The sequence below is a fragment of the Gymnoscopelus braueri genome (genome assembly GCF_963280865.1).
Source record: "Gymnoscopelus braueri genome assembly, chromosome: 24".
NCBI lineage: Eukaryota > Metazoa > Chordata > Actinopteri > Myctophiformes > Myctophidae > Gymnoscopelus > Gymnoscopelus braueri.
In genome coordinates, this window is record NC_137626.1 from 10,804,700 (window position 1) to 10,828,323 (window position 23,624).

Sequence of the window (23,624 nt, forward strand, 5' to 3'; positions counted from 1 at the left end):
AGTGAATGGAGTGAATGGAGCAGCAAATCTTCAAATCATCATATCTTGGGTTCTGAACATTAGAGATTTTTTTTTTTTTTTTTTCTAGTGGCACTCAGGGCTTACATTAGCGGATGTCTTAGACGTCCAGTGGCACTGAATGAGTTAAACAGAGCTGTGTCACATTGCAACGTTATACTGTACATGTTGGCAAGGGTATAGCTTTTTGAAACAAATCTTTTGCAGTCACTTTTGGGACAATTAGCAGTACATTATGAAATACAACTTGCAGAGACTTGAAACTTGTCCTGTGCAGTCTCCTTGAAAATGTCCTCGTCTCAGTGAACAAAAACTAATGGCCTTATCTTGGGTGATGTATTAAGTGTTGTCATGAGGCCCAGATTTCCAGACAGCTCCTGCAGTTCACAGTGATGGATTACAGACGAGGTGTCACAAAGCTCTGATTGATACGATGCGGCTCAGTCATCATGGCCAATGCATCACTGTAGTCCCGGTTTTCCACAAGGTTTCATTTTCCTGAAGCTTTGTTTTAATTCGCTCAGCAACAGATTTGAGCTGGAAACAAATATGACGCCTTCACGTGTTTCTGCTTCAAATCTGCTGTTGAGCCAATCAAACGAGGCTATGGCAAACTGAACCGGAACAGGAAACGGATATGCCACTTTCTGGAAACCCAGGACTATAGTTATGCATAGAGCCTATTAGAATGACCAAAACACACACTTGACAGTATGTTATAAAGTAATATATTTGTTCTAAATCCCTCCTCTCCGTGTCCCTACCTCCACACATCCCCAGGTCTCCCCAGGTCTCGCTCTCAGACGTGTCTCCCGGAGCTGCTGAGGTTTCTGGGACAAAACGTCCACGCCAGGAAGAACAAGAACGTGGACATCCTCTGGCAAGCTGCCGAGGTACTGTAGAGCAAGGGTTCTCAAACGTTTCAGACTGCGACCCCGCCCAAAATAATCATATTTGAACTGGGGACCCCCCACCCTGACAAGAACGTGGAATTGCAGGCATTACATTTATTTTGACTCCACAGATACAATTGTGAAAATACTGTAGCAGATCTACAAGCTCACAACGCCTTGCAATGCGAAGTGTTGTGAGCTTGTAGATCGGCTATTTTCACTCTTATATTATTTGACAATTTGGCCACCTTTTGACCAGTTTTTATAGTTTAGTTTGACTAATTATTAATATTAGTTTAACTAATATTGTAGCTTTTCCAACAATCGAAAACTAAAGCCATTGATATGGAGGCAGGGGCTTTAGTCATGCGTCTCTTTTTGTTTACAATTAATCACAGAGATCCAAGAAGTTGCATCAATCAGTCATGGGATATTTATTTTGCAGCGGCACAGCCATTAAGCACAGTCAGCTAGTGTCACTCAATGACAGCAGATGTGGGGACCTCAAAACAGTCAAGAAATTACCACATAAATGTACATTTCATATAGGCCTAAGCCTACCAGGCAATTAGATCAATATAACAGAGAGAGAGAGAGAGAGAGAGAGAGAGAGAGAGAGAGAGAGAGAGAGAGAGAGAGAGAGAGAGAGAGAGAGAGAGAGAGAGAGAGAGAGAGAGAGAGAGAGAGAGAGAGAGAGAGAGAGAGAGAGAGAGAGAGAGAGAGAGAGAGAGAGAGAGAGAGAGAGAGAGAGAGAGAGAGAGAGAGAGAGAGAGAGAGAGAGAACTCTTTCATTGCCACACTTATTTCAGACTGTGTCGTCCCAGTGCCACGAAAAATGTGCATTTTTCCTCCGTTTCATTTTTAACATTGAAGTGAATGGAGCAGCAATTTTTTGGATAGCGTTATCTCCTAGTTCCTTTGAGATAAAAAAAAAAAAAACAAGACCAAAAAAAAAATATATATACCGGTATATATATATATATATATTAAAAAATAAAAGTATATAAAAAATAAAATAATTTTTTTTTTTTTTAATTGTTTAAAAAAAAGAAATTTAGTCATTTCCGTCCGTGGCCATGATAGCCATAGTAGCATCGGACGGGAATTCCCGTTTTGGGCAATGAAAGACTTAATAAGCCTACAGGTTCGGTTTAGGGATGAATTATTGACAATTCATCTTTTTCCTGTCCTTACTCCTTTGTAGCCTAATTGTGTATGAGAGAACATTAAAAGATAGATAGATAGATAGATAGATAGATAGATAGCCTACAGCATTACATGGAGATTACAGGAGAGGAAGGAGGAGAGAGGGAGTGACAGACAGAATAGGACAGATAATTGCGTCGGAATCTTTAACCCGTCCACCAGTCCCGCGGGCACCGAGTGACACGCTATGAGCTTGTAGATCTGCTAATTTTGAATAGCCAGAGTATAAAATAATATGGTTAAAGTGGTTGAAATGATTGTGACGCTATATTAACAAAATTTGCTGGGGACCCCTGGGGGTCCCGGGACCCCACTTTGAGAACCAATGATCTAAACTTCCTTACCAAGCTTTTTTAGTTAAAGGGATACTTCACTTTAGGGCCGGGGAGACATTTAAAAAAAATATTAAAAATAAATGAAAAAAGTTATGGAAAATTCATGGCCCCCTCACGCATTAGAGTGTCCTACTAATGCGTGAGGGGGCCATGAATTTTCCATAACTTTTTTCATTTATTTTTAATATTTTTTTTAAATGTGTCCCCGGCCCGAGAGTGAAGTATCCCTTTAAGACCCCATAACCCTGAGAGGTGTACAAATGGAACCAAATGGACCCGTAAGCCGTAACTAAGGGTACACTCTCAGAGTTACAGACACGTAAAAGGGTCCATTTGGAAGCCCCTCCTCCAGGAACCTGCATAGGGGTCCCTGGAACAACCCACTCTGAGAACCGCTTGTTCTAAACCAAACGTCCCTCCCCTCTCTCAGATCTGCCGGCGGCTGAACGGCGTGCGCTTCACCAGCTGCAAGAGCGCCAAGGACCGCACGGCCATGTCGGTCACCCTGGAGCAGTGCCTCATCATGCAGCATGAACACGGCATGGCCCCGCAGGTCTTCACCCAGGCCCTGGACTGCATGCGCAGGTAGGTGCACCCCCCCCCCCCCCACCCCCTACCCCCCCTCCACCACGCATGAGTTCACAGAGAAAGAAACAGACTATACTGTCAAAGTCACATCTGGGCAAAAGTGTTTCAAATTTTAGTTCATGGATGTTTTCTGGATCATTTCTTTTCACTGACGTTGAGATTTTCCTATCTCACTCCATTAAAGTGATAGTTCACCCAAACAAAATATATATTTTTTTATCGATGGAGACTTGAATTCATGGATATTCTTTTGATTTTGTCGCATTCCTAAGCCAATAATTTGATGACCAGTTCTGGTAGGAGAAACAAAGGAGCCTCTTTGTGTCTCCTACCGGAACCGCTGCCGGTCATCAAATTATTGGCTTAGGAATGCAACAAAACCTAAAAAATATCCATGAATTCAAGTTCACCTCAATGGGGTGACTAATCGATAGGAAAAAAGTCCTTTTGGGGGTGAACTATCCCATTACCTGAGGCCGATTCTACGTAATGCCTTCTAAATCAGTAGTATTCAAACTTTTTCATGCCAAGGGCCCCCCAAAATGATATGTATTTGGGTTCGCGGACCCCCATCTGAAAATGTTTTGTGCCAGAAGAGAAGAGATTTGTGTAAAAAAAGAAAAAAAATAAGCTTTCAAGATTTTTCAAACACTTACAGCTTACACTACAAGCTCAAAATCTTGTACAGTAAATATGCTATTTTTGACTAGCCAACGCTAAAATCTAAAATGACACAGACGCTTTCCCGGTTTTAACACATTGACTGCCTGAGATTAAAACATTGTTTTTTTATCCCCATGCCATTGTTTATTACCTTAAATTGACGATCTTTGGAGAGCCGCAGAAGCCACGTTGTAGACACGGAAGTAAAAAGGGTCTCCTCTATCCATCGGAGGAATAACATTTTTACCGCGATCGGCCATTTTGCTGCTATCGCCGGTTGAATAATTAGTGTGTTTTTCTACAAATCCTACTATAGGAGTGGAAAGTTGTAACACGATATTATTCCTGCAAAGTGTAAGTAGACCACACACTCAGGCTTCAATCTCGAAACACTTGTTTTATTCATTGTTGGCACAGTTTGCGGAGCATACCACAGCAATATTCCGCTGCTTATTCTTGAGTGTCAAATAATCCCTCTTGTATAATAATCCCTCTTGTATAATAATCCCTCTTGTATAATAATCCCAGCTCGTCCGAAATGAATGCATCCCCCCAACAATGGGTGAAACGTTTTATCAGTCCAGAAAAATGATAGCACACTGCTGTTCACTCTTTCATTATACTCTTTTACAGTACTGCTCAAAATGAATTCAGTTATATTTTGCCCAGGTGTTGCTGACTGTAACTACTCACACCATTGACCGCTTATTCACATGGCGGCCATTTTGCCGTACTCTGGAGTTTCTCGCCCTCCATGTACGACATAAGAGTAACATGTCCATCATGTGAAATGCGGTCAGTTTGCTTGCTTCCCATGGTCCCCTTATATGGAGGCACATGGAAACCTGGAGTTGAATCGTCTTGGATATTTTGAGGTTGTTGTTTTATTTACACCAGACATTCACATTATTGATCCTTTGTTTTACATTTAAAATGGAATGATTGCAATCATACCATTTGCTCATCCAACCAGTCTAGCTCAATGATTGGTGCTAACTAGCCTTTTGGAGGAAACCCAAGTGCAAAATGTTTCCATTTGTCTGTTGAAGAGAAAAAAACAACAACACTGCATTGAAAATGCCAAGAAATCCCTTTTATTCTTTGGGCTGTGTGTCATCAGCAGACGCTTGTTTGTCTGTCTGTCTGTCTGTCTGTCTGTCTGTCTGTCTGTCTGTCTGTCTGTCTGTCTGTCTGTCTGTCTGTCTGTCTGTCTAATGGCTGTCTGTCCGTCCGTCCGTCCGCTGTGTACAGCTACTGTAGCTGCCTTGTACTGTCTGTCTCAATTGTCTCTTGTCTGTCTGTCTGTCTGTCTGTCTGTCTGTCTGTCTGTCTGTCTGTCTGTATGCGTACTGCTATCCCACTGTATTTTACTTATATTCCGGCTTGTTGGCCAGTTGAAACTGCCAGTGAATGCACCTTTTCTTTATGTCCATGGAGTTATTCACCTCACTTTTCCTGTCAGAACAGCATTCCTCTCCCCCTCCTCCCCTGCAAATCATTTTCACTCCAATTCTCCCCTCATCCCTTCCTTCACGCCCTGTTCTCTGACCCGGTTTCCTTAAGGAAATCTGTCTTTCAGCTTGTTAAAATAAACAAAACAAAAAAAGCAGACAAACAATGGTAGCTCAAATTAAAGCCCAAAACAAATGTGAGCTGTTGTGACAATTTTCACTGTGATAAAAACAAAACATAAAGTACTGTAAATAATATGCACTCAATGGACGGCGACACATTGTTTGCCCATCAGTGTTTTTTTCGGTCTTTGTGACATTGAGGCTTTCTCAGCTTGCACAAAACAAAAACAAACCACCACATACTGTCTAGTGTCTATAGGGCTGCTTCTCCGCTGTGGCCATTTTAAAGTTAGCAGAGGCAAGGAATAGGAAAGGTTAGTTGAAGGAATTTCTCGCTAACATTGTCTGGTCTCTCAGCGCCGTGCTTCTCAACCTCTGTCCTCCAGGGGACTCATTAATGCTGGTTGTCATACCAGCGCTCTGATAAGCAGTAGTGTAAAGTAACTATTCGTTTTTACCTACTACTGGAGTATTTCCTATATTCAATATTTTTTACTTCTACTCCGCTACATCTCAGAGACATATATTTTTTACTCCACTGCAATTCTTTGAAAACTTAAGTTACTAGTTACTTTGAAGGTTTTGAATATTATTACAAAACATACATTAACCACTTCTACCCTATTATAGTTTGGCTATTTGAAAACAGCAGATTTACAAGCATGAGCTTGTAGGGCTGCTGTTTTCAAAAGATTGTTAATACATGACGAACTTGTGAAATGGGTACCAAGTACTCTTGATACTTTAAGTATATTTTGATGCCAATACTTTTGTACTTTTACCCAAGTAAATGAATTTGAATACCGAACTTATACTTGTAACAGACTATTTCTACAATAGGGTATTGATACTTTTACTTAAGTAAAACATGTGAGTACTTTTTCCATCACTGCTGATAAGGGACTCATTTAGACCTGAAACATTCTGCTGAAAGCAATTAACTACTATCTGGTTGATTAGGTAGAGTTCCCTAGCACCGCTGTCTCAAACTGTGTCATTTAGGCTTTCTACAGTATTCATACTGTATATATTTCGATGTTTCAAAATATACAAAAACATTTGCAATAGTCCAAAAAATGTACTATTGCAAATATGTTTTGGATACTGGAAAGTATTACAAATATTCTATCATATTTTGGCCCCTTTGCCTCTTCTATTGTAGTGGCCTAAAATATTGTTTGGCTATTGTTTTGATATACATTTTGAAGCATTTCTTTGCTACATGGGACAATGTTTTAACCTTGTGTGTTGGAAGCCAACATGAACACGAGTCTTTGTCAAAGTGTTTGTGACTTTATGTGTCATAAAGGGCTTTTCATGTATATGTATTCTCTGTGTTATGTAAAACAGAACCTAACTACTTGTTAAACCATGTCTGGACCACATGTTTGTGTACAATAAAGACGTGACACCATACAGTCTGCATGTTAGTGGATATATCTCCTCCTTCCCCTTCTCCTCCTCCCCTTCTGTCCTCCTCCTGACATTTTCCTCCTCTCCTGTTCTCTTCATTATCCGCTCCGAGTCCAAAATGCCCTTTCCCTGACAACTGTCGTGGCATTTGGTTCCATCTCGCTTTGGTATGAGTCATAAGTTGCAGTGCACGCTGTGGGAAGAGGCATGTGTCCAGGCTGTATGGTCTTATGCTGGCAGACCCCTCCCTCCCCCTCCCACACCCTCGCTTCCCCCCTCCTGATTATGGTCTTGACCCCGCAGTATAACTGAGGATGGGAGGCTGGAATTCAATTCACGGAACTAAGAGTATACAGGTGAAATATTCAGCCCCTCAAACCGGGACCCTTAAATCAGTGGTTCTCAAACTTTTTCATGTCAGGGACCCCTAAAATGATATTTGGCCGCGGACCCCCATCTCAAAATATTTTGTTCCAGGAACCCCCAGAAGCAAAGATTTGAGTTAAAAATATATATATTCAAAATACGATTTAAAAAAAAATAGCAGATCTACAAGCTCATATCGCGGCACTCGGTGCCGCACTATGAGCTTGTATATCTGCTATTTTTGAATAGCCAAAGTATAAAAGGTTAAAGTGGTTCAAATTATTGTGATGCTATATTAGCACATTTCGCTGGGGACCCCCTGGAACCCCCCCCCCCCCCAAGGACCCCAATGCCTTAAATCAAATGTTCGTCGTGCACGTGTTCGGCCATTCATGCACGTTCATGCACGCACACATGTACAGTATACGCACCATACTGTAGGTGTTGCGCACAAGGCAACGACTGATTGACAAACATCAGCCTCAGTGCTGAATTCAGACACACAATGCATTTTGTTCAAGTTTTCTGATTGGTTTAGGTGAGCATGTTTTACAGCAACAGACCATGACAGACCATGATAAAAGTCTATGCAACCACTGAAAACAGCCATTGTTATTTTAATTCTGGCAAAAACCCGGGACATATTGGTGTTTTAGAGATATTTGTCGGGACTCTGGACACGCAGCGTGAAATCTGGAAAATCTTGACCAAACTGGCGTGTCTGGTCACCCTAATTAAGAGTAAGCACTAAGCAACAACACAATGTTAATAGTTGCAGACAGTAGAATACTTCTACTGAATATGATGTGGAACTTTGGTAGAACCATGGGTTCTAGCTACCAGGACTGGGTTGCACCAGTTCTTAGTTACTACAGTAGTACCACTTAGTTGGTTCTTTGAAATGAACTACTTAAAGAAATGGCCTAAATATTGTCCATCATCTGTAGTGCTTCTCTGCACTGTGATTGAGAAACTTCATCGTACTTTGAAACTTAGATATTCTACTTCTTACATATCACCATAGTGAATGCAATATCTTTAGCAGATGTGGTGGATATGGATATATAGACTTAGCAAAGTGTCAAGGTACAGTATGCTATTACATTACTATATACCGTAAATGACTGTAGTAGCGTTGTATGAAGACTAATACATGGTACTGTAATGCGGTGTATATACACAGCAAGGCTACAGCAGTCAATGTAAAGAGGGGAAAATATACTGTGTATATCTAACCCCTCTTAGATAATGTCATTGCTGGGATTACCGAAAGGTTTTCAACATTGTTACAGTAGCTACAACCTGATGTTAGTATGAGTTTTGATGAGCCGGTGATATGGTAAGTAGCTTCACCGAGTATACTGTGCCCTCAAGCTTCCCTTGAGGGCACAAGAAGGCTTCTTTTTTTAACCCATTCATTCCGGGAACGCATACTGTGTAGTTTTAGCTTTGGGCTATTCAAAAATGGCAGACATACAAGCTCATAGCTACGAGCTTGTAGATCTGCAATTTACTTAATTTTTTAATCGTGAAAATGTTTGCAAATCTTTGAATATAGGCCTGTACATTTTTTAAAGCAATTTTTTTTAACTCAAATCTTTGCTTCTACATTCTACAATGTCTTCTAAATCCTATTTTTTTTATTTATTTTTTTTACTTATGTTATGTTCCAGGGACCCCCCAGAAGCAAAGATTTGAGTTTAAAATTTATATATATTCAAAGATTTGCACAAATGTTCACGATTTTTTTTAAATAACAGATCTACAAGCTCACAGCGCTATGAGCTTGTAGATCTGTTATTTTTGAATAGTCAAAGAAATCTAAAGTGACACAGAATGCGTTCCCGGATTGAATGGGCTAATTGGTCAAAAGATGAAAATGTCATGGCAAATGACAGGACAAATATTTTCATATACTTTATTTTGGCAGAATCCACTTTATTTGCATTCGTTTATGTGCTAAAACTGTAAGCGCAGATACAAAATTAACAGATAAAAATGATGGACAATATTTGGACTATTTGTATTATGACCAACATTGTAAGACTTGTTTTCCTCTTAAAATAAAATATCTAGTATTAGTTATTAGGACTCATTCAATTCATACAGTATTTCTAAGCAAGATGTTTCTTGGAAACGATGCAGACCTTTCCACCATGTTGTTGCGGGAATGTCGCCGAACACGTTTCACACAAGTACCCTATAGCGTTGTGTTCATTTGATTGGTGCCTGTGTTCGTGAATTGAATTTTGGCTCCGTACCCCCGATTTAACAAAAGTAGCCCAAAGAAGCTCTCCCTTCCCTTCCTCAATATTACCATCTACTCCTCATCTTCATCCCCACATCTTAAAGTATAGAAAACCTGGACAGTCTCTGCATTAGCTCCTCTCCTCTCTCACAAGATGTAGAACCTTAAAAATCTTAATTTTTCTTTCTTTCTCTCTCTCTCTCTTTCTCTCTCCCTCTGTTTCCCACGTTGTTCACGTGTTTGAATCCTTGTGTGCTTCCGTTCATATGATCGGTTCATTCGTCATTTGCGGGATTATTTCATTTATTTAAATCATCGCTTGTTTTTGTGTGAACTGAATACCTTTTATTCACACATATTATGTTCTTTGGACTATTCCTTCATACTCCCTGTGAAAACTGGAAAAACCCCTTTTTTTAATTCGCCATTTTTCCATGTGTGTCCATATTGCATGGTTCCATCTGTTGCTTTTTGCCTCGCTTGGACGACTCCCTACTTTTTTTCTCGTCTTCCTCCCTGTTTTGCTCTCATCCCTCCCTCTCCTCCCTGTCCTCCCTGACCGTCCTTCCTTCCTTCCTTCTCTCTTTCCTTGGATTTCTTCTCTCCTCCCTCCTTCACTCCTCCTCAAACACTTTCCACCTCATGTCCCCCTTTTTGCCTCCTCCCCCATCCCACTGAACGCCCTCCCCTTCTTCCAAACCTCGCCTCCCCCCTAAATCCTTTGCGGCACCCGCCCCCCCCCATCCCCGCCCATACTCCTCTCCCTTAACGCCCCTTCCCCTTCGACTCCTGGTACTCGCCCCTGGCCGCCCCCCCTCCCTCCCTCCCGGCAGCATCGGGACGAGGGAAGGGGTGATCCAGAAGAACCTGTGTGGCGTGCTGCCGGTGCGGGACTTCCAGCTGGACCCCAGCCTGCTGTACTCACTGCCCCTGCTGGCCCTCAGCCCCAACCTGCTGGTGGTGTGGATCTTCCTCAGCGTGGCCTACTTCCTGGCCAAGCTGCGCTGCAGCTGAGCCGCAGCAGAGACGCAAGCGGCGCCACGATGGCCCGCCGGGGCCCCGCCGGGACGCTCCTCTGAACTTTTGGTGTTTGTGTGTGTGTTTGTGTGTGAGAGAGTGGGAAGGGGGTTCGAGACGAACCTGGAAGCACCCGTCAAATGCATCCCCGCACACGTCCAACAAGAATGTGTCTTTAAACCCATTAAGACCTGAAGCTGATTCTACCAAGGCCTTCTAAATCAGTAGTTCTCAAACCTTTTTCGTGCCAAGGACCCCCGAAAATTGATAATTATATTTGGCCGCGGACCCCCCCCCATCTGAAAATGTTTCATGCCTGGGACATGATTTTTCAAACACTTTCCCGATTTTTAAAAAAATGTTCAGAAATAGCAGATGTACAAGCTCGCAGCGCGGCACGAAGTGACGCGCTGCGAGCTTGTAGATCTGCAACCTCTGTTCTAAATCCTAAGAGTTTTCTGAAAAACTTATGTTGCTATATACTGTATAGCTAACATCTAAAATGACACAGATGCTTTCCCGGTTTGAATGGGTTAAGTGTGTGTGTGTGTGTGTGTGTGTGTGTGTGTGTGCGTGATATGGAAATATACATGCGTGAACACACTGCTCCTTCCACTAAGGGCTGTGTGGACTTTCTGCCTCCCAAATGAATGGCCAAGCTCCGTCCTTGGATCTTGGATGTCCCTGTATGACTCTCTATTTTCGTGGGCTCGCCTGTCAGTCAGGCAAGAAGGGCGTAGAGACAGTCAGCTATTGGGGGGCTCGTCCGGTCACTCATTCCTTTCCACAGGTTTCTTAACTGTCCTCATTGTCTCGAAGGTACGGCAAAACAACATTATTGGCGCTGGAAAGAGTGACAATGATTCTTCAGATGTTATGAGGTGTTCGAGTGTTTTGCGATTACTGTCTCTTTACACGTTTGCAAATTATATGCGTGTGAAGGAGACGCTACAGTAGTTGGCCGTTTGCGTATTCCAGCCACAGTTTACAAGTGGCTTTCTGCTGAGGAATCAAATTAACGATCAGAGGAGCATGTACTAAGCCAAACGCAGGTTCTGTACATTTCTGTGCAAGTATGGAGGTTTACCCCAACCGAATGCTCCACCAGCTGATTCCATAAATGAGCATCAACCACTCTCTGGTTGGCCATCAGTGTGTTAAGTACTGAAATCAGCTGGTGTCTGACGGGTCCTAAAGACTGACAAACCCTTACATTTTCTTCCTGCATGCTCCACAATTCCTCCAGCCCCCGATGGAATTGAAACAAAGAGAGTGACCTTGAGATCTCCAATGTGCAGTTTTGTGACCTGTACCGTCAGCAAATGTCCTGCCTTACTCCTTCGTTGTAACAGTACGGCACCCCCTCGCGTTATACCAACGACAAACAGCCTATCTATTACCGTGAAATACAGTGACAGTCTCTATATTTGTCCAAGCATAGATCCTAAGAGGTTGTTGGAAGTTACTATATCACCGTTGGCGTGAATATACAGTACATGTATACATATGCAGATTACATAATGTTTTCAGCACAGAGTTATTATTAATGCAATTTATATCTTCAGCTTTGCACTAAGGATTCGCTCATTTCAAGTGTTGGTTACAATATGTTATAGCTTTGCTTGATTTGTTCATGTCTTCCATGAGCCGTTGCACATGCCCTTACAGGATAAGGCCAAGAATTTGTTTCTTTGTTTGTTTTTTTACTTTGGGGCCAAAATCAAGCCAACATATTTCAATCCATACATGCGCCTTTTTTGGTCATATTTGGTCGTTTTATTTCCTTGGATATTTGTACTTTTATAGACAGTGGAGGAGGTGTTCGTCTTCTACTTCTAGAGCTAATGCACTTTGCAGCAGACGTGGGTCAGTTTCTACTGACATTACTCATGGACTGTTTACATGCAACCTAGTAATGCCACGTTTTGGTTCATTTCAGACCAACAGTGTTTTGGTGAAAGTCATGGTGTTGAGGCGTAACTTAAACCACTTAAACCCTATATACACCAGGGAGCTATATTACAGTAAATTAGCTGCAGAATGTCCTTGCTGAAAATAGCCAAATATGGGCTATTTTCAGCGAATGTTTGCCTACAGTATTTTTCACCAAATGTTCACCTATCTGTATTATGCCCTGAATGTGGATGCTAGGGTTCATCTGGTTAAAAAGATGGAATCATTTGGAGTGTCAATTTAATGTTACACAGTTTGAGTTTTTGTCCTGGCCTGTGGGCAGATTTCGGAGAGGTTAGCACTGTTTTGGAAAAATGTAATTGGTCCCACTGGGCTGGATCCACATAGACGGAACCCATTCCCTGGAGATCTAACTGACCATTCATAGTAGTAATTCAGCCCACGTCTGCTTTCCCGTCATTCATGTCGTGAATATCAGCTCTGTCTCGACAGAGATGAATCTTTATTAATTTTTCAGATGCAATGTCCTAACTGTCTGATTTTGGAATGTACTGACTAGACTGTCGGATATTCAGGGGAAAACGTGTTTGATTATGCAGTATCCTACACACTAAAGAGCATTTATCAAAGATATTATATATTAACAATATCCGTTTACATGTTCTCAGCCATATGATATATGTTGTAGCTGTAAGAGTGAGGCTGACCGGTACTATTCTAGGGGCCCTATTTTCGCCGGTGCCTTAACCCTTATCCCTAAACTTCTTTGACATTTGTTTTACTATTTTTAAAAACATTTTCAAATCGTTCAAATAGCCAATGTACAAGCTCACAACTTGTCGATGTAGATCGGCTAGTTGAACTATTTGAAAAAACTATTTCAAAAAATGGCAAAGAAGTTTAGGGATAATGGGTAAGGCACCGGCGAAAATATGTCTCCAAGATGTATTATATATTTGTTAGTCATGTGACGTGTTGGCTAAATGGTTAGCCAACTGTGTTTGCAGTTAAGCTATACTGTCCTTCAAAAGCAAAGAGCAGTAACTAGTTATTTGGTTTTATTTATTCATTCATTTGGGGCGGGGGGGGGGGGTACATTTCAAAGTTCAAGGTGTAGGGATTTAGTTTGAATATAAATCAAATGGCATCACCCACCTATACCGGGAGTAGTTTGGTGGCGTGGTCGGTCTCCTTGCTCAGGCAGTTAATGCTCTTTGGCTTTGCAGGGTCAGTGTAGGATAAATGAAACCAGGTAGAAAATAAGGAATGTATTCATGCTTTGTGCCAAATGCTTCTTCGGTCAGGGGTTTCTGTTTTGTTTAGTTTAGTTTTGCTTTTGAGCTGGCTAACTCCAGTGTTTTGAGGATATCTCTTTTAAGATGTGGGGCTAGAGGGGAATTTGAAAATGCAATCCAAAAAGCTTCCATAGTTGTGTATGTACATTAGACATGATGAGGGATACACCACCAAAAACAAAGAAGTCACAGTAAATGCAGAAACAAAGCAAGTGGACCGAGATTTTCTCACCTTTCGGTTTCCAAAAGACGTTTTGGAAGAAGGTAGCTTAAGAATGAGAATGTATTGAAATAAGATGTGTGTTTTTAAGTGAATTGAATCTATATATTATTAATACATTACATATTTTAATATATTTTACTTGTTTTAAAGGACATCATGACATGACTTTAATATCGTACATGCAGAGTAGAGCTAGAGGGAGAGGGAGAGGGAGGGAGGGGAGAGAGAGGGAGGGAGGGAGGGGGGAGAGAGAGGGAGGTAGGGGGAGAGAGGGAGAGGAAGGGAGGTAGGTAGGGGGTGAGAGAGATATAGATAGAGAGAGGTTGTACTGTAGGAAGCATTGGAAGTATTGGCAGTCACACTAAAATAGCTTATCATGACATTGGGAAATGGCCTATTTCCTACTGACTTGCAGCAGTGCTTTCCTGGAGCATTTTATTTGTAATCATTTTGAGTCAGTGATTTTTTTTGGAATGCCTCTTGAAAAAGGTCTAGGAGAGGTAAACTATACAGTAAAAGTTTAAAGGAGTAGTTAATCATTCAAAACACATTCAAAAAAGTTTTTTCTCAAATGTTCAAAAGTGGCAGCTGTACAAGCTGCGAGCTTATGTCTGCTATTTTTGAATAGCCAACGGACTCTAAAATCTAAAATGGCACATGACGCTTTCCCAGTTTTAATGGGTTAACAGCCATTTTGACCCAGAAACCGACAGGAGTGACTGACCTAAATCTCCAAACCCAAACAAGGAACCATGACATCACGGAGGAAAGTGTTTGAAAAAGGAAAGCATATTTGAATTCTGCAGACAATAGTTACAGTAAATCAAAATAGTAATTCAATTTACATTTGATTCATTTAAAGCAGGGGTCTTCAACGTTTTTCAACCTAAGGACCCCTTTAGCTAAGAGAGAGAAGAAGCAGGGACCCCCACAACATATTGTATACAATTGTGTCGCAGACTAAACTTTTACATAGATGTCATAGATAGCTGGATTCACGTTAATGTATTTTCAGACGGTTAACCTTTAAACCCTCAATATTTAGTCAACTTGACATTGGCTCTGTACTTGGTCTGCTCTTTTTCCCGCTACACCGACTCTCCGAAAATAGCCGATCTACAAGCTCACAACGCCTCGCAGCGCGAGGCGTTGTGATCTTAGTAGATCTGCTATTTTCAGCTAATGTTCCTCAATAACACAAAGATTTAGCGTACCCCTCTAGTAACTCTGAGGACCCCAAGGGGTCCCCGGACCCCCTGCCAAAGACCCCTGATTTAAAGCTTGCATTTAATTTCCCCATGCCTAATAAAAAAAAACAGTGTTAATTTGACACAGAGAGAGTTAAATGAACACTGAGGATTTTTACTGTGTAAGTTCACCTCGCAGGAGTTAGAAGCTCCATCTCATCTACGGTGACCCAGTAAAGAAATGGATCATCAGACCAAAATAGCCACCTTGGGGAGTTTCCTCACATCCTCCCCTTGACCGCTAAACAGACACATTGCATTATATGAGCGTGTGTGTGTGTGTGTTTGTAATATGGAAATTGGTATTAGCGCCACCTAAAGTTGTAAACTAGTACTAACATAACCAACGAGAAGTGCCGTTATTAGTTATTGGGAATTTACTTTACTGCAAAAAAGTCTAAATAATATTTAACATTAAATTACATGCTACTTACATTCAGCAAATTCACATTTCCTGCTCCAAATGCAATAAACTTTACTGAAAATAATCCATTTTAATAGATGAAGGCTTTACAGTACGGAGAACAGTCATTGAAAAGTATAATTACCATTATTCAACACTAGGAATTATTCACCAAGGAATTATTGTAATCGCTTAAAACACTGTCAAGCTTTGTCATATGCAACCAAATTTATTGTCTTCTTTTAATCATAAAGATCCTTTTCTTCTTTGTTTTGTTTCTTAACTTTAATTTTTATTTTTTTATATAAAGTCTTCCTAAGACAACCCAAACGTAATGGATCAGAGAATATTATATTTGTATCGCTTGTACATAAATCCTGTTTAACCGCTTGTACGTCTAAATGCAATACGTTTGCTCTTTATTTATTCAAAAGCAGAGTGTATATAAATATACAGTACATACATATATATATATCTATATCATTATCTACATACATAATGTGATTATGCTTGGGTCATAATCGTCATGCTGTCGTCACTTTATCTCAAAACCAGATGTTTTCTGTTACCTGTGTCTCTCTGTGATCTTACTGTAAACATTTTCTTTCTTTCTTTCTTTTGGATTGTGAGTTAATGTCTATGAGAACATGCAATCTGTCAGCCCTAGAGAGAAACTGCCCTTAAGAACCACTTAAACCCCAGCATCTGTATTGTAGGGAAAGCTTTAGCAGAAAATAGCCAACTCATGATATTTCTTTTCCACAATAACAGAAAAAAAACAGAAAAGGCACAGAGGCCTCGTGTCTCATAGTACAGAGACTCCACTCAAACATATAGGGTTTAAAGGGATAGTTCACCCTATCGATTAGTCACCCCATGGAGATTTGAATTAATGGATATTTTTTAGTTTTTGTCGCATTCCTAAGCCAATAATTTGATGACCAGCGGTTCCGGTAGGATAAACAAAGGAGACTCTAAATTATTGGCTCAGGAATGCGAGAAGAAAAAAAAAGCATGGGGTGACTAATCGATAGAAAAAAGTCATTTTGGGGGTGAACTATCCCTTTAACTCATTCACTGCCAGAACCTTTTTATTTTTGCGTTTGACAAACTGCCAGAGATTTTTCATAGAAAAAAAAAGTACTCAGGAGCCAAGATACAAAATGTTTAAGTTTTAAGTTAACAAGGAAGTGGATTGGAGTCTAGATCTTCAACAAATCATATCTCCTTGGTCTTTAGGTTAAAAATTAAATAAATAAATAAGAAAAAAAAAAAAAAAAATTAAAAGTCGTTTTAGTCGTTCTTGGCAGTGGGGGCTTAAAGGACAAAAGTCGTTTTAGTCGTTCTAGGCAGTGAATGAGTTAAGTGGTTAAACCCGCAGGTCTCAGTGAAATGGACTTGAGTTGCCCCTGTACTTGGATCGATTTCGTCTGTCTACACTCACCCATCAAAATCTCTTCACCGGAAATAGCCGATCACCACGCAACGCAATGCGACCCGGCTATTTTCTGCAAATGTTGTGCCCCCCCCTCCCCCCAGAATAGGGATGCTGTGGCCTCAAGTGGTTACTAAAACTGCCTTGAAGGAGCTCTAAAAAATAAACTGGTTTAAAATTTTACGAGAAACATCAGCAGTGCTCCAGTAAATATTACAGTAGGAATGACTCGGCCAGAGGATCCCAGGTCGGTTGTCAGTCTCGCGAGCCAGACAGTTGCCTCCCGCAATGTTCAAATGCTTCCGTCATACGGTCTGGATAGCAGATCTACAAGCTCATAGCGCGGCACCGAGTGCCTATGAGCTTGTAGATCTGCTATCCAGAAGCTCTGAAAATGATCAGAGGACAAAGCGGATGTGACGCCTCTTCCCCGCTTCCGTTTCGTCTTTACAGACGCGCACATTTGTCTTAACTCTCTCAGTGCCAAGCCACGAGTTATCCCGAGTTTTTTCTGAATGCCCTCAGTGCCAGAACAAGCTATCCCGAGTTTAAAAAGCTATCCCGAGTTTAAAAAAAAATCAGAACTCAAGATATCATTATCTGAAGATTTGCAGCTCCATCCACTCTTTGTTTAACTTATAACTGAAAAAGGCTGTATCTCGCTTCCTAAGCACTTTTTTTTTACTTTGAAAAAATAAATAAAAAATTGCTGGCACAATATGAACATTGCTGGCACAGTATGAACATATTTTTTTATTTCATTGGCACTGAGAGAGTTAATATAAATCAAATGGAAATTTGAAATTCTCAAATAATATAAAGATATTTTAAAATATTCTTTCGTGAACGGAAACAGAAGACAGTTTCCGGGAGGTGTAGGTGTTCTAGACTCTATATATAGCGTTCAGGAGATTGTGGAATAGATAGTCTGGCTACGCGAGACTATCCAGAGGGTGACGTCTTTACTCCAGGAGCTTTCCACTGTGTGACATTGTTCAACCGTTGATGATCAAAGCATTTACTCTTTCAGATATCAACTGGCTTTTTTTTCTCCTTCTTTTTAACCCATTAAGACCTGAGGCCGATTCTACATAATGCCTTCTAAATCAGTAGTTCTGAAACTTTTTTCGTGCTAAAGACCCCCAAAATGATATTTATGTATTAGTTTGTAGACCCCCATCTGAAAATGTTTTGTGCCAGGGACCCCCAGAAGAGAAGATTTGTGTTAAAAAAATATCAAAAGTTTTTCAAACGCTTAAATTTTTTTTCTCCAAAAATACATTCAAGGTTTTTCAAACATTTTCAAATATAGCAGATGTTCAAGCTCGAGTTCGTATATCTGCTATTTTTGAATAGCCAACGCTAAAATCTAAAATGGCACGGATGCTCACCCGGTTTTAATGGGTTAAACTGTGCTACGCTACATGAGACACCGTAAATGTATTGCATACCTACAGTAGGAAAAGCTGTAACCAAGTGTACCTGAACAGCCGGGCTTCTGCTTTAATAAACGTATTTTTTTGTTATGTTTAGTTTTGTTCAGTTTTTGTCATCTTGTTTCCACCGGCCTGCACAATATAAACATGTTGAACTGAAGCATCCATGGTCTTTTGACCGTTCCTGCGTTTGCTCTTTTTTATTTATTTATTTATTTATTTTTGTCGCATTCCTAAGACAATAATTTGATGACCAGCGAACCGGTACGCAGCGGTTCCGGTAGGAGACACAAAGGAGACTCTTTGTGTCTCCTACTGGAACCACTGCCGGTCATCAAATTATTGGCTTAGGAATGCGACAAAAACAAAAAAATATCAATGAATACAAGTCTCCATGGGGTGAACTATCCCTTTAACCACTTAAACCCAAAGCACTTTGTTGTACGTCAAATTGCAAAAAAACATTGCCTATCTACGAGCTCATTGTGAGCATGTAAATCGCCTATTTTCACACAATGCTCCCGTATTATGTCATGCCTCGGGGCCCTGTGATGCAGATTAGAGTTCTCAGCGGGCCTGAAAGTTAAGGCCCGACCCTAACTGGGCCCTACTGGGCCGGCCCGAGGCCCATAATAACATGGGCTAGGAAGTTCACTTTGAGCTGCATGCAACACATCCACTGCCAATCCCGTCTGCCTTACCGTTAGGCCGCTAGGAGCAGTTGAAATGAATTTTTGGGGAGTCTTTGCTCTCTCGCCTGTTCTTTTTCTACGCCAGTGGTTCTCAAAGTGTGGTCCAGGGACCCAGAAGGGTTCCCTGAAGGGGTTCCAAATGGACCCTCACAGGTTCGTAACTCTGAGAGCGTACAAATGGAACCAAATGGACCCTTACGGGTCCATTTGGTTCCATTTGGTACGCTCTCAGAGTTATGGGAGTCCTTCAAGTTAAACCGTTTGAGAACCACAGTGCTCTATGCCGTAGATGTCTTGCTCACCATTCTTGTCCACTCTGGTGTATTATACGTATGTTTTTGATTGCTTGAATACTTTATCAACAGTTTGCAAAAAATGCTTATATAACGATGCTAAACGGATAACGCAAAAAGCGCGGAGGGCTTGTTTCTATTGTGGTCCAGTGTATTCAATTAATCAAGACATTTAAAGACATGCAATGTCTTCCTGTCCATTCTGCTGTATTATTTGTGCGGTAAATGTCGGCATCATCGTTGCTTCTTGTGTCCGACGGACCCTCAGTCATCAGTTTAACTCCGTTATCCTTTCTTTTCTTTTTATTTGCTCTCATCGTCTGTTCATGACCCCCCCCTTCCCCCCCCTTCTGTTCTGTCCTCTTCTTCCTCCTCTCTCTACCCCCCTGCCCCTACACACCTCCCCTTCTCCCTCTCCCTCTCTCTCTCTCTCTCCTCTCCCCAGCGAGGGCTGCAGACGGGAGAACACGGTGAAGAACGTGGGATGTCGGAAGTACGCCTTCAACTCCCTGCAGCTCAAAGCCTTCCCCAAGCACTACCGGCCGCCGGACGGGACCTTCGGGAAGGTGGAGACCTGATGGCGACCCGCACTGAGCGTGCTCCGTGGCTCGGCGCGTCCCGGACTGCCGGGTTTTTTTTTGGGGGGGGGGGGGGGGGAAGGTCGAGCTCCGAACTCGGGACTAATACGGAAGATACTGTGTCTTAGGAGCGCTGCGATTTGATTGGGACAACTTAGACTAATCTGCATCGCTGTGTAGCAACTTGTGTTTGAGGACAATCCACACTTTTTGAGCATCACGTTGCCTAGCTACTGTATCTACGGAGGTTGGACGCAGAGCTGCACTGACTTGTTTGTTTTTTTGTTGTTTTTAAACTTTTACGGTAGACGAGTAATTCACCAAAGTCACAGCAATATTGCCTGAAGAAGCCCTTAAAAGCCACACCACTGTATTACTACTAGCTTTGGACATAATACTGTCTTAGTTGCCTTTCGTTATATAATAATAATGTGTATCTGTACCATTAACACGTTTGACATGATATAAAAGTCTGTGAAAGAATGAGCAGTTGTTTTTCAGTGTGAGAACGTGAAGCGCAGAAATGGGAGAATGGTTGCACTGCACTTAACTGTAGATGGATGGGTTGTTGGGACATACCCATGATGGTATCCGGAACCCTCGCCCCAAAACACCCTCGCCCCCCATTTTTTATGCAGACTGCTTGCCCCCAGCGGTTCTTGTATTGTATTTGTTTCACTGAGGTTAAGGTTAAGAGTAAGTTTAGGGTTAGGCATAGTTTTACTGAGGTTACGTTTAGGAATATGGTTAGGTTTAGGCATAGTTTTACTGAGGTTACGTTTAGGAATAAGGATAGGTTTAGGCATAGTTTTACTGAGGTTACGTTTAGGAATATGGTTAGGTTTAGGCATAGTTTTACTGAGGTTACGTTTAGGAATAAGGATATGTTTAGGCATAGTTTTACTGAGGTTACGTTTAGGAATAGGGTTAGGTTTAGGCATAGTTTTACTGAGGTTACGTTTAGGAATAAGGATAGGTTTAGGCATAGTTTTACTGAGGTTAAGGTTAAGAATAAGTTCAGGGTTAGGCATAGTTTTACTGAGGTTACGTTTAGGAATAGGGTTAGGTTTAGGCATAGTTTTACTGAGGTTAAGTTTAGGAATAAGGTTAGGTTTAAGCATAGTTTTACTGAGGTTAAGTTTAGGAATAAGGTTAGGTTTAGGCATAGTTTTACTGAGGTTACGTTTAGGAATAAGGATAGGCTCGCTTAGGCATAGTTTTACTGAGGTTACGTTTAGGAATAAGGTTAGGGTTAGGCATAGCTTTACTGAGGTTACGTTTAGGAATAAGGATAGGTTTAGGCATAGTTTTACTGAGGTTACGTTTAGGAATAACTGTTGGCGACCGTTACGAGGTCGCCCGATTTGCCCCAGGGCGAGCGTGTTTTGGGGCGAGCGTTCTTGTATTCCACATGATGCATTGTATGCACAGTCAGAGACCGTTGGCGTTAGTTTAGAGATGTTTACGTTTAGGTGTTACCTTGTGCTACCCTGCTAACATATCCATTCTAAAGCCTACACTACAGTACCACAGAAGAATACTGCCACACTCCCAAGTCAAGTCAGGTGACAAGTAGGATATCAAATCACTAATCATGACTAAGCTGAGCTTTATTCCCTATTCTAGACTTTTCCAGGCCTAGAAGAGAATTTGCTGTTATTGTTATTTATGTATCGTACTTGTCTCTTACCTTACAGTATCTTATTTAGCCATGTTTACGCGTGACTTAAGGCCATATGTCAACCATTCGGCTATCAGTTTGCCTTCATCTGGCTTACTTTTAATGTGTTATATTTTTCAATATTCATAGATAATTTTTAATTAGAACCCAAAGAAGCAACACATTTTGAGCTTGCAGATCTGCTACTTTTGCGTTTTATGAATTTGAATCCTGAAAACTAACAGTTTTGGACATGAGGTTTCCACCCGACAGAGACGATATTATGTATTGATCAAGGAATAATCCCCTTTGTTTAATGTCAGAACTGATGTCAGAAAACATCTCTGTCAGTCTTAGTCCAAGGCTTCAATGCAGGGGACGCATGTTTGCATCCAGGTAGTTACACATCATCAGCTGTTCTTTGTTTTCCACATACATTATTGCACCAACAAAAATGTCTGTGGCTTTTAAACGTGTCTCGTTTGGGTGACAACGACCTTCAGTTCATCTGATCATCCAACACTGTCTGTCATGAAGGTGTGACTGTCTGTGAAGACATTACAGTACCAAAGGCAGTGGTGGAAAGTAACAAAGTACATTTACTTAAGTACTGTACTTAAGTACAATTTTAAGGTATTTGTACTTTACTTGAGTATTTCCAATTTCCAATACTTTTACTTCTACTCCACTAAATTTCAGAGGCAAATATTGTACTTTTACTCCACTACAATTATTTGAAAACTTTAGTTACTTGTTACTTTTCAGATATAAATTATTACATTATAAAACATACATGAACCACTTTAGCCCTATTTTATACTGTACCGAGGCTATTTGAAAATAGCCGATCTACAAGCTCACAACGCGTCGCATCGCGACGTGTTGTGAGCTTGTAGATCTGCTATTTTCAAATATTTTAGCACTTTTACTGTTGGTACTTAAAGGACATTTTGATGCCAATACTTGTGTACTTTTACTCAAGTAAATGTTGAATTCCGGACTTTTACTTGTAACGGAGTACTTCTGCATTGCAGTATTGATACTTTTACTTAAGTAAAAACATTTGAGTACTTTTTCCACCACTGACCAAAGCTCTACTCCAGAGCCCATGGCTAATAGATCTGACAGAATGGAATGGATCCGTAGTGAACAAGCCAAGGTGAGTCACTCTGGTAAGTGTGCCAGATGAATGTCTTGCACCAGCGTGACACATTATCACCATTATCGTTGCTGTCGGGGAGAAACCTCTTATCTCCATATTTTAACATTTTTGTGTTTTTGTTTTTCTTAAATGAACGCCCTACTTGATCATGCTACAGCATCACACAAGAGCATCAAAAGTAGCAGATCCGCAAACCGCCACGTTTTGAGCTTGTAGATGTGCTGCTTTTGCCATTTTTGAATTTGAATCCTGAAAAGTAACAAGTTTTCGACATATGAGGTTTCCACCCGACAGAGACAATATAGTACCTTTACCACTTATTTTATACTTTGGTTATTCTGAAATGGCCAATCTACAAGCTCAAAGAGCTGTTATAAATAAAATAAAAATGTTGCCTATATGACATGCCCAAAATAGGGACGCCAAGGTTAATGTTGTTAAGCACTACATACTTTTAACCCAGAACAGTTGCTCATTTGCCACTAAATTATAATTGTGTGCATCTGCAATGGCATGTTTCTACCACACGGAGGATGTAGAGTGCAACTCCTTCAAGCTCTGTATTGATTGATTGATTGAAATTTTTATTAGGCAAAAGAATGTAAAACAACACAGTTACATTTATAATGCTTTTGTCTAAAAGGTCCGGCCAAAAAAAGTCCTTGCGGACTTGTTTCCGTTGGGGTCCTTGAATTAATTTCATAGACATATATAGTAGCAACCAAACAGTTCAAAAATCAACATGAAAATACAGATAATACAGAAAAAATACCACTACTGTATGTACAAATAAAAGCATGAAAAAATACAAAAATATGTACAAAAAAAGGGGGGGGGGGAAGCATGGAAAAAAAATTATATCAGTATTATATCAGTATTATATCAGTATTGTATCAGATATAAAAAGATAAGGCAATAGCGTCCTCAGAATCTGTACTTAATTAAGTACAGTACTCAAGTACATT

General features: G+C 40.8%; 1 protein-coding gene across 11 annotated transcripts in view; it reads left to right on the top strand.

The window, feature by feature from the left end:
- The window catches only part of LOC308080643 (inositol polyphosphate-4-phosphatase type I A-like), a 164,335-nt gene extending 143,827 nt beyond the window's left edge, over positions 1 to 20,508 (top strand). For 10 of the 11 annotated variants that reach the window (XM_080422550.1, XM_080422553.1, XM_080422552.1 and 7 more), the window contains 3 exons: positions 799 to 911; positions 2,883 to 3,037; positions 19,705 to 20,508. In XM_080422550.1, coding sequence (XP_080278676.1) covers positions 799 to 911; positions 2,883 to 3,037; positions 19,705 to 19,837 — 401 coding nt within the window. In that variant the 3' untranslated portion in view covers positions 19,838 to 20,508. The remainder of the gene's footprint in view (positions 1 to 798; positions 912 to 2,882; positions 3,038 to 19,704) is intronic. The other variant, XM_080422554.1, reaches the window with a different exon arrangement.
- The last annotated feature ends 3,116 nt before the right edge of the window (positions 20,509 to 23,624 follow it).